The following is a 16,259-nucleotide window of genomic DNA, read 5'->3' on the forward strand; positions in this document are numbered from 1 at the left end:
TTGAACTTGGAGCAAGTAAATTAGTGTAACGCAAAGCTTAGTGTCTGCCTTATATTCTGTCCTTTACTTACTTTTTTTAACAGTATCAAAGAATTTTATGCCCAGTAAAATAAAGTATTTTCAAAGATGCAGTTGTTTTTCCTGCTACCCATTTTCACATTAAGTTGTTAAAATGGAATAGGTAGTGGAATTATCATTGTGTGTATGTTTAGCATTCTTCTGGAATAATCTAAATTCTGTTTCACACTGAGAACTTAAAAAAACTTTGAAGTGTAATGTGTAAAGATTGGCTGTGTTTCCTCATTCCAGTGAAGATGGTTTTTAAGCAGGGAAATGTGGAGATTACTTAAAAAAAACTTCATATGTACTAGTTTACCACATAATTTTATGGTAAGAAAAACAGTTGATCTTTTTTGAATATTTTTATTTTATTTATTTATTCATAGTCTGCCTGATGTGTGGGTAAATGAAAGTGAACGACATCAGTTAAAAACTAAAGTAGTTCATTTATCAAAACTACCAAAAGATACTGCCTTGCTTCTGGACCCAAACATATACAGGTAACATCTTAATTTTGAAACTTTCTTTACTTGAATGTAATCTTAAGCCTCACTTAACTTTTTGACGTTGGAAAATCAGGATTCCTAATGTACTATACACCAGACCAGGGAGCCTTGATACTGTAAACGTCCAGGAGTTAAGTTCTGAGGTCTTAAGTTATTTCAGAATTACTTCTTGAACTGAACTCTAGTTACTGAGAAACGGGGAATGTGTGTATTTACCAAGTGTATTTTACTTTTTTGTGCTTGGTGTACAGAAATTCTAGTAAAGGAGGTACATACAGTGGAATCCTGAAAGATCCCTTCTGTTAAGATCACATACTGGTTTGTATACCAATTTTTTTAAAGTCCAAATTTATCTTTCCATATTTTATATTCAACTGTAATACATGCAGTATTACCTTGAAATCTGTACTTGTATTCAAGTACTGTTATTTTTTAATACAAGATTCTTTATATGGGGACAGAAGGGGACAGTACATGTTACTTGCCTTTAAGCTACTTTCACATTTGTGGTTTTGGGCCTTCAGATTGGCTTCTAATCCATCTGGTTTCTAATAATTTCCTGATTTTTCCCTCCCCCTCTTTATTAGTGCACTCACATAATTGTCAGTACCCACAGTTCTCTGTGTGTGTACAGTTTTTAAAGGTAATCTGAAATGCTTAATTCATTCTTAAATTTTGAATGTCCAAAGATACATATTTAAGGGCTTATGTTAAAAGTTCATGAAAATGGGTCATGAAAAATAAAAAGCTTTTTCTGCCATACAGAAGTTCAGTGTTCTGATGTTTCTTCCTTAACATCCAGTGACTGAGTGTCTAAAGCAGTAAATAGAACACTAATCTGAGGTCTTGTAATGCAATAAGCCTTTCAGTTCACCTTTAATATTCAGTGTATTTCACTAATCAAATTAATGAAATCTTGGTTTACAATATGAAAATAAATCATACTATATCTGCTATTTTTGTAAATGTAAGTATTTAAAATACTTACCTTAGTACATGAATTATTGATGTAGATCATAAAAATGTTATGAGGAAATTGGATTGTCTGTTTTAAAACTGCTTAACACAGTGACTGTCTTATAATCTAATTGAGATGTTAATTTTACATTGTTTACCTTTGCAGAACTTAATAGATTAGTTTGCCTTGAAAAGAAAAAAAATAATCTTTTAAACTGAAAGTGTAATCTCTGGGATTAAGTCCTTGAAGAAAAATGACTAAACCTTTCTACCTCTCCCACATAAAATTAAGATCCCCACACAAAGTGTTGTGCTCGATTTTTAACAGTATGGATCAATGTGTTAGTGAAATGAGATTTTGGGACCAACTGAGGGAGATGAAAGACATAAAATTGGAAGACCAAAACTTTGCAAGGGAAAAAGGTAGTTAAAGGAATTCAGTGACAGAGAGTCATATCATGCTAAAATGATGACTTTAATAGAAAGTTTGAAATAAATACCTGAAATTGTACGCTGATTCGGGATCATCAGAAATGGCTTTCAGTATTAATCAAATTAAATGAAAGTAGATTTTATATAGTCATGATTTCATAGTATATTCTAGCTGGCTGAAATTCACATCTCAGGGTTTTAATGTAAATCTATACCATCTTCTTTTACAGAACAATGCCCCAGAAGAGATTGAAGAGGTAAAAACCAAGCAAGTGGGGACACCTGCAGTCTTAGTCACTGACAATGGATTTAGAGATAAAGTTGCACATTAGTCAAATCCCATCTTTTTTTTTTTTTTAGATAAATATTTATGCTTAGTGTAAACATTCTGTGAATGAAGTTGATGCTTCCGTGGAATATATATTAATATATTACTGTATATCCACATTTTCATGGAATGGTACAGTGGGAGACTGAGCAAACACTCTTCTGGCAACTTAGTGGAACAACTAAAAGGCTTTGCATGCTTGCTTCTTTAAGCTGCTTTTTTCTTTAGTGGATACAGTAGTCTATATTGATGAAAAGAAAAAGTAACCATCACCATTTACTCACAATTCCCAGGAGAACTGTTAACAAGCTACTGGGCTTCTTGTCCATGTTAACTGAATATAACACGTGCCAGACAATAGAACAGCTACCAAGGGATTATCCTCTTGCCCTCTGAGTATGGTGGATAGTAATCATTTGTCATTTGTAACCTTGTGTCCTTTTGCAGATCCCTAAAATATGTTGGATTATGATGTTTAAACAAATGTTGATGGAATGCTTGTCTTTTCCAGTCAACTCTGAATACATATAGTACGGTTTAAAGATGTTAAGAGTGTTGCAGTATGTCTGACCCCCTTTTCAGGAGTAGTGTAGTGTGTTAATAAGATCTGCTTTTATGTGATCCGTATCAATGGACGGGTTTTGAGAAACCTCTACGTAAGCAAATAGTGTTACTGGTGATTTATTTTGCTTTTTTGACCCTTTAGGATCCCCATTCACTTGTAAAGTATACTTTATTTGGCCTAATGTTTTCTAGATGTAAAGAAAATGGTATTTTTTAAAAAGAAAAAAATAATCTAGAAATTCAATCCTTTATGCACCAAAGTTGGCTTTGAAAAGGAAAGTAAAATCATTTTCTTGCTTAATAAGCAAGAAGCCGTGGATTTTTTTTAACTGACAAATAGAGATGCGTCTAACCTGTTAGTCTTTGTATGGAGACAAAAATGTTGCATATAGATAATAGGACATTGCTTGTAAATATTTCAGCAGATTTGTAATATATTTTTATATTATGAAATGTACTGTAGATGTTTTTCTAGAGGCATGAAAGTTAAAATGTATATATTACGGTAGAAATAATATTGAAGGATATTGTAATTCACTAGTGCTGCCAGAAGAATTGTTTAAAAAAAGCACCTTCCTTAACAGTAAAATAAACCTTCTTTTACATACCTAAGGGACTATATACTACTGTTAATATCTGTTGTAAGAACAAAAATACATTGAACATCCTTCCCAGAAATCTTAGAGGGATGAATAGTACCCATAATTAATTCATGGCGCTCCTTTCTAATAGTGAACACAAAATTAGTTTTTTCCTTGCTGTTGGAAGGAACTAATGTGTAAAATTTGTATGGATATATGCAGTCAAACTGCAGAGTTAGTCCTCCTTGTTGGGGAGGAATTTACTACAGTGAAACTATTAACCAGCAGTTTTTACACTAAATTTTTATTAAATAGATTAAAACTTAAAGTAACCCTTTGGTTGCAGAAGTGAGCATATCCTAATGTAATACAAATGCATTCTGCATTGGTACTGACACGAGTCTTGCTTAGCTCCAGTGGGTTAAAAATGTTACTTATATACACAAAAAAATAATCTTATCAAACGATATGAAGTGCAGATTAAAAGCACCACTAATATAAGATGTTCTGGAATGGTTGTTTAACAAGGGTATTATTCATAAAATCTGTAGTGATGTGACTTTATTTTTGAAAAAGATGCAGTGTTTTGGTTTTTTATTTTTTTGCTTGAGCACTTCACCTACTGCTTTTTCTGTACCTATAAAGTAATCCGTAATCTTTGTTTCTTTTTTTTGAATTTGTTATAAAATTGCCAAATAGAAGTGTTTCAGATATAGTTTGTATTTGTATTTTTTTAATTTTATTGCTTCATGAGTTTCTTGTAAGTCATTTATAATTGACAGATGATTGTAGACCTTGCCTGAGTATTTTTTCTAATAAAACAAAACAAACAAACCTCATTAGCTTCAAAATTGTAAGATTTCAATGAAGTTTAAATATAAAAACAACGCTCTTTCCTCTGTAAGTTGTAACACATGTACCTTTACAAAGTGGGGAATTCGTGGATCCAAGTCATGTGTTGTTCATGTAAACTTTGACTTTTCTTGGGTTTGAGAAAACTGTTATCTGGTGTTCTCATGGTACAGTTGCTGGTTTGGAAGGAAAAATCAATTTAAATTCAAACCATCTGTGAAGAAATGGATACACTGGAATTAAATTTCCCACAGCAGTGAAAAGGTGAGTGGACTTAAGACTCTTTTTCACCTTGAAGTTACCAACGTGAGTTGCTGAAAGTGTTTATGCCTATCAGTTGTCTGTGTTCTACAAATTATGGAATTACCTGGTGGTGTTTTGTTTCAAATGACAGTCATGTCTCTTGAAAGCTCTGCTGCAGTTTTTGTGTGTGTCCCTGGAGGATTTCACTGTTACTGGAATACCCGGTCCCTGGAACTAGCACAGAGTGCTGGGGGGCATTGATCACTTTGTTCTGAAAATGATCTTATCATTGTTACTCTTGGCAAGTGTTAATGATATAATTGGCCTCTCCCCTTTTAAGTAATTCCATCTGCTTTGTTTTGGGATGTTTGGGATGTAACATACGGGGGTTTCTTCCTGTCTTTCTCAAACATTTTTTTTTTCGATAGATTTTCCAAATATCTGCAGATTGCATTCCCTCCCAGCTGGAGTGTTTATTTGCTTTGTAGAGAAATATCAGCTCTCTGAAAGTCTTGCTTTTCAGGAGTTGCAGTGCACACAGATACAGGCTTCTAAAATCATCAGTCCTTTTGGAATGTGTTGGCTTGAATTTTACAGTTTTCTAAAACTGAATATTAGGATTTTTGAGTGAGGAGTGCTGTTTTGGGATCAAAGACCATCTCTGCCTTTTGCTAAAGTGGTTGGAAATTCTTGTCTGGGAAAACTTCCTGACATAGGGGCACAGCACACAGCTGATTGTTTGATAGTGGATCTTACTCTGTTTACTAAAACACTTTAGTAGAGCAGAAACAGATCAGTTCTTTTCTAATACTTACGTTGCATATAATTTTCTCAAGTTGCTGTGGATTTTTTTCAGAATTTGGACAAATGGTCACACTATATTTTTCTTGACTTCTGTAGTCCATTAAGTAATTATATCAGTAGTTTCCAATTTAAATTACATGTTAATTCTGGACTAGCTTCATTTGGGAACACGTGTTAATTGTGTTCAAATCTGCTTTGTTTTTAATAATAGAAATTCAAGTGGTGGACTTCTGTTCCTCTCAGCTTTTCAGTGCAGCATATGAATTGATATGACCAGAAAACTGGTCTTATGTAGTACTTCAGTCTGATACTGATGATTTATTCTCACTTAATGCTTTCCTGCCTTGACATTTTAAACTTGTGAATGAACCTATCATAAGTACTTCTGTTGTCACACTAATGTATGATGACTAAAACAGAAGATGAAAATCATATAACAGGAAAGTTTAAAGAAGCAGCCAAATCTGTGGCTTCTTTCAGTCATTTTCTGTAAGTTGTTAGATAGACACTGTGAATGGCTCCCATATGTACATGGCTATCAATGAAAAATGACAGTTTGATCCTTAAAACAAGATATTCTTAACAAAACATTTCAACAGCAGAGACGGTCTTAACATCACATGAATTTTCTCAGTCAGGTAAAGGTACCCTTAAGATCTTTTATCCTACTGTTTGCCTACTCCAAGCTGAGAGTACTCTGCTAAATTCCCTTGCTTCAACTTTCAGTAAAAATTTCTGCATTATGTGGTAGTGGGGGGGGAACCCTACCAGCACTACTGTTTTGAACAACACATTAAAAAAAAATACTGTAAAATGTCAAGAATATCCATTTGTAACTGCATTTTTAACAAGGATTTTTTTTTCTTTTTAAATTATGTGTTCTTGTAATTATATAATGTAAATTGAAACTAAATGAATTCTGATAATATTACAGCTGTAATCTCCTAGTGATTATAATCAGGTATAAATACTAGACATTAATCTCTAAAAGTGTATTTATGAGAAGAATTATTACAGTGTTAAGGGGCTTCACTATTGTAGTCTCTCTTGTAATTTCTTTTTTTTTCCTAAGTAAGGATGATCCTAAATCTGACCAAAAATAATACCTCAGTCCTGGAAGATTTAAGATTCTTCAACCCTCTAGTCTGTCACATTTCCCTGAATATAGCTGACAAACTAGAAAAAACAAGCAGATTTATATCTTCTGCCAAATCTCAGGTTATCTCCCAGAGGGGAGGAAAAACCATGCTAATGTTTTGTATTTAAAGCAGAACACTGGTTCTGGGAGACAGGAGCTGGGAATTTACTTTTTCCAGATAAGAAGCTGGTGATGAGCTTAGACCAGCATTGCAAACTGTATTTTTGGCTTTTAACTGGCAGTGGCAATTCTGAGTATTTATTTTCCTACTGTGTTACAGCAGCTCTCTTTACAGTGAAAAATTCTCCCAGGCTGTGTCCACGTGTCTTAATTTTTATACTACAGGATGCAGCACTGTGTGCAGTAATTAGAGTTTGTATTTTTTTGTAGTTGCCTCTTAAGGGTTTGTAATCCTTCAAATCCAGCCAACTTGCCTGTGAACTGTCCAGTACCTTCCGTGCTAATCCATTTTCACTCTGTTGTACCATGCAGTGATACAAGTGTCAGTGTGGACCAAAGTAAAGTTCCAGGTGTACCCACGTTTCTTGCATGCCCTAATTCCTGAAAACTTGTATTGCAACCTCAAAGTAATTCTATTTGTAATTTATTAAATTATTTAAGACTATTTACCAGTTCTGGTACCTAGCAGCTTACTGTCCTTTTCAGGGATGAGAGTGTCTGTGCACTTCAATCTCTAATTCTTTCCTAGAGAAGAGTTAAAATCAAGATGTCTTTGATGTCACAGTGCAACTTACAGTGAAGTAAGGAAATGTAGTTCTAAGTGTGAAGAGAATAAAATTATGTTGATTTTATACCAAAAGTGGGCTTTTAGTTGACAGCCAGCTCTGGATATATTCAACTCTTCCAGTTGCTCTTGAAGATTAATATGCTGTGATTGATGCTACAGTGTTTGTTTTTACTAATTCTAAAAATGGCCCTTTGAACTCTTTAAAATCCTCCACGGTAGTTAAGTGACAAATACTCTTAAGTAATATGATAAATCTGTTTAATTCATCCCAAATGAGAGATAATTGCTGATAGCATCCCGTGGGGTTGGCTTGCATACAGGAGATCTGAGTACTGTCTACTGGATGCTGTTCAAAACTATTGTCTAATTTTAATATCTTTTTTTCTTGGTATTTTGCCTGTGTTTGCAGTCTCAGTGGAGGGAGGATGTGATATCCCCTCCTGTATTTACTGTGAAGAACTGCTTCTGATGTGAGACAGTAGTAGCCTTCTGACCAACCAAGGGGAAGACTTTGAGAAAAAGGCAGTTAAATAGGACAGAAAAGGGAGGGGAAATTGTAACAAAGGTAAAAGAATATAAAAAATAAGAATGAAGCTGATCACCACCCACTGACCGATGCTCAACCCGTCCTTGAGCAATGGGGCTGCCACCCCCTGCCCAGGTTCCCCCAGTTTTGGTGGTCAGCATGACTTTCTGTGATGTGGGACATCCTTTTGGTCACTTGGGGTCAGCTGTCCTGTCTGTGTCCCCTCCCAACATCTCGTGCAACCCCAGCCCACTCACTGGCCTGGCAGCATGAGGAGCTAAGTCCTTGACTTAGTGTAAGCACTGCTCAGCTACAACAAAACATCAGTGTGTTATCAGCATGATTGTCATCCTAAATCCAAACCAGCTCTGGACCAGCTACTAGGAAGAAAACTAACTCTATTCCAGCCAAAACCAGGACGTATTTAATGTCCCTGTGCAGACTCAGAGATCTCCTTTTTCTCAGTGTCATGACTCAGTCATGTTTTTTGGCTGGTTTCATTCAGGTCATGTCTAAGGTCGCATCTCTCAGTAGGATTTGTACAGGCATATGGAGTCTGACTTCAGGAGGACTCCATTATGGGTCTTTGACTTGTCTACCTCTGTTCAAATCTGTTGTCTGAAACCCAGATTGTGAAATCAGGGGGAACCGAACATGCTGTTGTTCATGATTCATTTAAGCCAAAATGCTCAACATGAGCCACTTAAACTTGTTTAGGCACTGAAATATATGTTTGGATTTACATAATTTCAAGGCCAAAAAATCAGTAAATATGTTGTTTTGGGAGCAAAGCCTTGGAATGTGAGATTAAAACTACCCTTAAGTTCTAAAAGGCATTTTAAACACTTCTAAATGCTTTGCAGCTTTTACTTTATGGTGAATATGAGGCAGGGGCTTGGACCCTGCTTACTTTTTCTTTCTTCATGTCATAAATATTCTCTCCTAGAGCATGGAAAATAAGTCAATTACACTTAAAACTGTTTATTGCAGAGCAGATGTGTGCATACAGCAACTGTAGCTGAAAGCCCAAGTATTTAATTAGCAGTTGCCTGCAGCTGGATTCTTTCTTTTTAAATAAGTGGGGAGGTGGGGAAACATAAAAGGATGTCAGGAGACATTCTGCTGACAGAGAGTAAGTTCATGTGTAATTATTTATTAAAAATCTTGCTCTGCCTCCCTACTTGGAGCCATCACATGGTGGTGCTGCCATTTCATCGTGCTGTGCAGTCATCCCTGAATTCCATGTCCTCACTGACCTGATACCTGTGCTGCCTCGTTCCTGTGCTTTAAGGAAGGAGGATCGTAGGGATTTATTTTAATATTTTAATAATCTTGTGCTTATCTGTTAGTTTTGTTGTAGCTGTTCCCTCTGCGGTTGTTGAGAGTTTGCCTGTGATTTGAAGGCTGAAGATTTCTGTTACAGTCAGAGCTGAGGGTCTGGAAGTAGCTTCCTCAGGGGTAGAACTGTATGGATTTGCTTGCTGACACATTACACACACAGTCTCTCAAGCTGTAACATAGGCTGCATTGGTCACATCTATGGTGACAGTTCTTTGCATGTTTTACTTCTCACTGACTAGTTATTAATAGCTTTTGAAATGAACAGATTAGGATAAATGTTGAATTTATGCTGGAAGAAATTTCCAAGAACTGGTTTTGGGGTAAAAGGTGGCCTCTGTCTTAAACTGCATTTCTTGTTGTTCAGAAGTGAATTATTGTGGCGGAAAGGTGTAAACGAAAGTTTTGTCTTGGCTAATACCTCATCTGGGTAATCTGCTGCAAGCTGTGCAAACTGCTCATAGTAGCTACTGGTATATCTATCACCTTGGACTCCTCTTACTTTTTTTTTTTCCCTTGGCTACTATATTTGTAAATTTTACTCTTGGAAGGTATTGCCTCATTGAGTAACCATTACATGCATTCCACTGGGAGCTGATTTCAGCAGTAGAGGATATGAAGGTATTTTAAGCTGGAAGATGGTATGTAAATATCAAGACATGCAACCACACACTGTGCAGTTTACAGAAAGTACAGATGATGTTCCTGACCCACCCCATTGTCCTCCAAGATGCTCCAATCCCACACGTCACGGTACATTTCCATTGTGTGTGTTTTAGGATCAAATTTAATTCCATAACAATCTGTAACCAAAAGGTGGCAGCAATCTACCACATTATGACTGCAGAAATCTAACGTATTGCTCAGTAGTGATATTACTTAAGGTGTCAAGTTGCTTTTCTAAACCAGCCTCCTTATGTGCAGTTTGTTGCCTTTGTTGATACAAGGTGGATTAAAGTATTAACATTTTAACAGCTCTGGTTGGTCTGTATCTCTCAGGTATTGCAGAGGAGTATAGAAACTGCCTCATCTTTTAATAAAGCTGACTACTGAGAGGAAAAATACTTCAAAGTGTTTTGTTATCCCACTACAGAAAAGGTTGAACATTATGAAATTTTGTAAAATGTGGCTGGGTAATTACGGTGCCTGGTCACTTCTGCAATTACCTTTTCTTTGCCAGGGATGCCCAAGATTACACTTTTGACCACCTGATCATTTTCCTAGAGGGATATGACAGGAAGTTTGTTTATGGAATTTTGTATTCTTTGGTCCAAGTAAGTTGCATATAAAATTTAATTGTTTAGGTAATCAAATTATTGGTGTTGGTGGTTTTTTCCCTTCCCCAAGTAAAAAATCAGGCAGTTTCAGGATGGTTTAAAAACAAACTAACCCAAACCAAAGAACTTTTAAGTTCCTATCAATTGCAAACCCTTTCAGTTTACTGTTCACTTTAGGAGATTAACTAAATATGCTGCTAGAATCAGGACCACGCTTTCTTTTCTATCCCAGGATTCCTTTCAGAGGACAGTGAAACTTTTGTTTATAAAATGAGTAGCCACATACAAGGCAAGATTAAAGCAAACTTCCTAAATTCAGAGCTGCATTTGCCCTCAGAATTGTCCAGCAGCAGCACTGAACTGATGGCAGCAAGGTGTACCAAACCTCCTCTGCTGGTATTTGTAGAACTTCTCTGAAGAAAACCCTTTTTCCAAAAGATAATATTAGTTGCTTTGCTTTCTACTGTATTTCTTCAATGGTGTGAGGTGTCTACTGGCTTTTGGTGCCCCAAAACTTTGCTGTGCATCTCCTGTTTTGTAGTAACCACCTGCATAACCTTTATCCTTCAGTAAATCAAAGATGATGAGACATGATTCTGTTCCCAGTAAGAAAGGGAATTAGTTTGCATCAGTGCACGTGTAGTGCAAGATAGTGCAGTAAAAACAGAGCTGTTGAGATGCCCAGGGCAGTGGGTGAGTCTCCATCCTTAGGAGTGTTCCAAAAACGTGTGGATGTGACACCTGGGGACATGGTTTCGTGGTGAACAAGGCACTGCTGGGTTAGTAGACTTGGTGATCTTCTAGCTCTTTTCCAACCTTAGCTGTTCTGTGTTTCTGTGACATAAATACAGAATCTCTCCTGCTCATGCTTAAAGCCTGAGATTTAAGCTGACATCTCAAAGCTGTCTTGCATGGCTGGATGAGGAAGAAAACGGCAGTGGATGACCTGTGCCCCACACCCAGCCCAGGAACTGTAGACCTTGAACCTTGTCTCATATGAGACCTTTGGCTGGTGCTCTCATTCCTTCATTCAGTAGTTGCCTGGGAAGTGACCACCTTCTCACCCTCTCTGTGGCTCTCTAGGGATTCTGGTAATGTCACTGTCAGGTTTCTGATGTACCCACATTTATAGTCATGGGCTCTTTGCATTTTCAGGTATAGATGGGTACCTCATGCACACTTGGGATATACTTTCCAGTTTATAAACTCAATGATGATGGCTGAAAATAGATTAATGGCAGGTAGGTCTGCTGCAAAGGTGATCCCTTGATCTAGACTCAAATCTCTAAGGGCAAGGACTTGCAGGGAGAAGGTGGTAAGATGGAGATTTCTTACACAGCATCCTTTCTCTGCCTGCAGATCCAGTTCTTGATTTGATGGTGAGTAAACATGAGTTTGCGGAGTTTTTTTGGCAAACGTCTCAGCTGTGTAAGGATTTGTTGAGCCAAATTCAGTGTTGCTGTTCAGCTCGGTAGTCGTCCAAAATGGGTGCAAAACACTGCCAAAGCAGAAGTATAGAATTTATTTACTTGTCCTGCCATGATGTGAAAGGAAGCAGATGATTATGAACCTAGAAATAATAATGGGAATAAATGAGTCACAGTTGAAAATTGGATTGAAATGCTTTGGAGGATTTTTTTGTCCCCAGTGATTCAATTTTTTTTTTTTTTATTTTTATTTTTGGCCATGTTTGTTTGTGCAAAGAAAGTTGCTTTCTGATGATCCAGGTTGTTTTGTATTAGCAAGGTGCTCATCAGAAGTTGCAGAAGAAATCAGATTGTCTTTCAGTTGCAATCCATGGTGCAAGTTGTTTTTGCTGTTTCCACAAACTGTCCAGTCAGCATCTTTGCCAAAGCATATAGGTGCATTTACTTTCCACATGGTTCCCCTCCCTGCCTTGAGCAGCAGTGGCATCACCAAATAATCTTTAGGTTTTAAAACACTAGTTTTATAACTCAGGGAGCTGCTTCTTGTTTATCCCTGAAGTACTTCCCATGTGAGTGCACAAGTAAATGCTGAGTAACTAAGTCATTGCTTGCATGTGTCTCACAAAGCCAAATGTGTTCTCATGTAAGGGGTGATTTGAGTCATTAATAATGTATGTGTCCCTGGTCCTTCATGTGTTTTGTATGATGTACTGTGGACTTTATGGTGAGATCTGTTTTGTTACAGCTAAAAGGAGCACATTATTTCTATTACTTTTTTCTTTTAATAAATCCCCTGGTTGATGTGTGATGTACACATGACAGTCTGGCAGGTGGTGGCGAATATGTCACTAAATTCTGGCTGCATATTTAGGAAAGGTTCAGGCTTTCATGGAGCTTAGCAAGATGTCTTGAAATTACAAGTCAGTTATTGGTGTATCTTTTTTGTGCATGGTCACCATTTGTTTTCAATTAGGGATAACTTTTTCCAAAGCTGATTTCATTCCAAGCAGTGCCTAAGCATGAGGTCAGTGAGGAGAAATGATTTATTGGGCAGGTTTTATCTTTCCAGTGGTTAATTTATCACTTCTGTAAATAAAAGATAATCTGGACTCTGCGTTCTTTTATATTTCATTGCTAAACTCCAGTCATGCCAAAGAGTAGCAATGGGCAAGATATTTTGCAGTCCTGTATAGCAAAAAAATTGCCAAGTGATAATCCCATTTTTATTCCAGATGGATGAGGTGATCCATTTTGCATCCACCATAATTACAGTTTATGAAGCAGCCAACTCAATACACAAGCTGCCATCTGCACTTCATCAGTTTCTTTTATAACAAGGAACAAAGTTTTAGCTGTCAGTGTTAGAGATGATGTGTGTTTTGATTGATTGTATATTTTAAAAGTATAAATCCAAAAGTCAACATGTCCTTCTGTTCTTGTGTGCACTTTCTTCCTCCTTCCTCCTTGGAAGATCAGTTGGCTTCAGTTTGGGGGCTTTTTTGCTGTCATACCACAAAAGAAGCTGTTCTGGGTTTTTTTCACAGAAAAGGGGCACCCACAGGAAAGGAGCAAATGGTTCACAGGGAAAAAGCATAAAAGGTGCATAAAGATAAAAATGTCATCCCCGTCTGGAGGCTTTTCAGGACAAATCTGGGTTGGTGATGGAATAGAGTAAAAACATTTAATGTACACCCTCCATTGGAGTCTGGCAGTTTCTTCTTCATACGAGGTCATAATTCCAACATCTACTGCACATTTTTCCATGTGTTTCACTCCTACTGTGGTTATCCATCTCAGACTCCTTTCCTCTTTGGGGCAGCTGTGCCACAACCTCCCAAGACACCAGTGACCACAAAGGATTTGGAGGCAGCAGACCTGTGTATTCTGTTTCTGCACAGTTTAGTAAACTCACTGGCAGTGGTTTCTTACCTTTTCCTGGTTTGGCAATCATAGGGACACCTCACCTAAGCATGACGTTTGCCAAAGTTGATAGGAAACTTTGGTCCCGAGATCAGCATTATGAAAAAAGAATGAGGACAGGGGAGGAGTGAAGGAATATGCTGCTTACAACTTCCTTTATATCCCTAACTGCTTGAAACTTTAATTCTGCTGATTAACAGTGGATATTAAAACCTGTTTTGAAGCAGATGTTCTATTCCAGCATGTTTTACACTCTAATAATCAGAAAGAGTCTCTACTGCTTTTAAAAAGTGCTACTGAAAAGTAGCCACACAAAATTCCAGGTGTTGAAATAGAGTGTGATGTGGGATTTTGTGTGTTGATGCACAATTCGCTTCAGAAATCTATTTCAAAAATAAATTGAGACCCAACACTTTGATATTGTTCAAATGGTCTACATCAGATAATTTTTGTCTTTATTGATTGGCATACACAGCTTTTCCCCCTGTAGTTGTCTAAAATGTTTTGATGAAGGAAAATCCATTTTATCTAAGTCTTCCACAAGGAAGAGGGTAGTTTTTGTTTATTGTTTGAAATGAGTTTTATCAAGGAGTGACTAGAAAAACTTATATGTTTTTCAAACAGACATATAAGGTGTATTTTCTGTGTTACATGATATAAACTATCTTAACTGTTCAAGTTAACCTAGTCCTACCTAAGAGAATTAATGTGTAATCTGAGTGCTCTGTGATGAATTTTGTTGGAACAGTAGTCTCTGAAGATGGACCTCTTTTGCTAGTGATGCCTCTGGATTTGAAAGAGTGAATTTTGCCAGAATTTTACACTGATGAAAGACATGAATTCCATGTAGTCACTTTTCTACAGTGGCACCAGGGCTTTTCTTCAGCCAGATGTATGTGAGAAAGGACATCACACCAGGCTGGAGAGTGACTGGGATAGAGATGCCTTTGCGCTTACATTGGTAGGTGAGTTCAACTTGTATTAGTGTGTCATAATGGTAAAACTTCTGTACAGACAAAGTCTTGTTTTCCCACTGTAAAGTCAACTTACAGTTCATCATACAATATTTCATGTCTGTGAGTCTTAATGCAGTAAATTCTTTAAAGAAGAAAGGACATTTTTACATTTAAGGGAGGAAACAGAAAAGGGCTAGAGCCTGAAGAAATCTTTCTGATTTCTTCATCACTGAAGGAATTCCCCTTCATCATCACTGAGGGAGAAAAAGTGCCCACAAACCACATTAAAGGCGGCCTGTTCTGCTGATAATACCTCATTCTGCATCTCGTTTGTCCTGCTGGTCAGGGGACTCTTGGTTACCTTCGTATGAACTTTTGGGTTCTGGCATGATTGGTCATTTTGCTACATTCCTGGTCTGTTTAACACTCTTAGATAAACGACCCCAAATGACTCCTGTCTTCTGGACCTGTCCACTATTATTAGCAAGGTTCCATGAGAAATACAGGGACTGATGCATTAAGCGAGTCTTTCAGTAAACACAAGTTATCGGAAAGTCCTGTTTTAGCAGCAGAGAGTACAGCATGTCTAGGACTGATGCTTGAGTTAGCTGTACTAGTATTTCTAAATTAACAAAGTATTCACTGTGTTAATACTGTTTTATCAGGCAGCTGCCTTCGAGATGATTACGTGAAAGGAAAAAATTCTGTAAGGTTTTTTTTTTTTGAGTGCAGGCTTTGTTTTCCAACCCTGTGATGGTGATAGATTAACTAGTCCTAGCCTGAAGTGTGTATGTGAATGAGAGAGAGCAGGATCTAATGCATGAGTAAGGGTACATTAAGTAATGACCAGCAGACTGCTCCTGCTTATAACATAGCAATAAAATATGAGGCATTGGAAATTGCGTCTGCTTGTATTACGGGACCAAACAGAAAGGTCAAATAAGGTTTGAATCCAGATTGCAAAAGAGCTAGCACAGAACTACACTTTAACATGCTGTTCTGTGAGAATTGTCCCTCCCTTTTTCCCTCCAAATGGCACTTGTCTTATTGCTTGCACTGAAAGCATATATGCAAGCAGCACACTTGACTTTTCTTGTGTTGAGGTTCCTACAAGGTGGTACAATGCTCAGTGCCTGAGCTGCAGATCAGAAGGCCCCAAGTTTCATTTTCTGTCCTTATGTGAGTTGGTTTGAGTACCAAACCCAGCCTTACTGCTTGCTGCCTTCTGATTTGTGTTCTGAGGGGTCAGTGACGCTAAGAACCACTTCTGAGAGCTCAGCTGTTACCAGGGGTTTGGTGTCTCTGTTGGTGTTGGAGCCCAAGTTCTGTTGCGAAAATGTTGGGTTATTTTTTCCCCCTCCCATTTCAAGATTCACTGGTTTGCAAAATAGAGCTTCAGTCTTCATTGTACCCAGGAGTTTGGTGCTTGGCAGAACTACATTAGTAACATGTTCTGCTTACCTTGTGTGCGTGCCAGGTGGTGTGTTTGTGTTCATGGCATATCTACCTGATCACAGAGTTGGTACAGGGTGTCAGACTTCATGTCCTTAATGGAAATTCCTTACAGAATATCCTCAAACAGCTTAACTTGCCGTTCCATTT

The 16,259-nt window shown here is 37.3% G+C and overlaps 1 protein-coding gene across 3 annotated transcripts in view; it reads left to right on the forward strand.

Annotated features, from left to right (window-relative positions):
- The window catches only part of AEBP2 (AE binding protein 2), a 46,441-nt gene extending 42,174 nt beyond the window's left edge, over positions 1–4,267 (forward strand). The window contains exons 7-9 of one of the 3 annotated variants that reach the window (XM_064654407.1): positions 447–560; positions 818–884; positions 2,186–4,267. In XM_064654407.1, coding sequence (XP_064510477.1) covers positions 447–560; positions 818–872 — 169 coding nt within the window. In that variant the 3' untranslated portion in view covers positions 873–884; positions 2,186–4,267. The remainder of the gene's footprint in view (positions 1–446; positions 561–817; positions 885–2,185) is intronic. The other 2 variants (XM_064654409.1, XM_064654408.1) reach the window with 2 other exon arrangements.
- The last annotated feature ends 11,992 nt before the right edge of the window (positions 4,268–16,259 follow it).

This window comes from Pseudopipra pipra, chromosome 5 (assembly GCF_036250125.1).
Source record: "Pseudopipra pipra isolate bDixPip1 chromosome 5, bDixPip1.hap1, whole genome shotgun sequence".
In the NCBI taxonomy this organism is placed as follows: domain Eukaryota; kingdom Metazoa; phylum Chordata; class Aves; order Passeriformes; family Pipridae; genus Pseudopipra; species Pseudopipra pipra.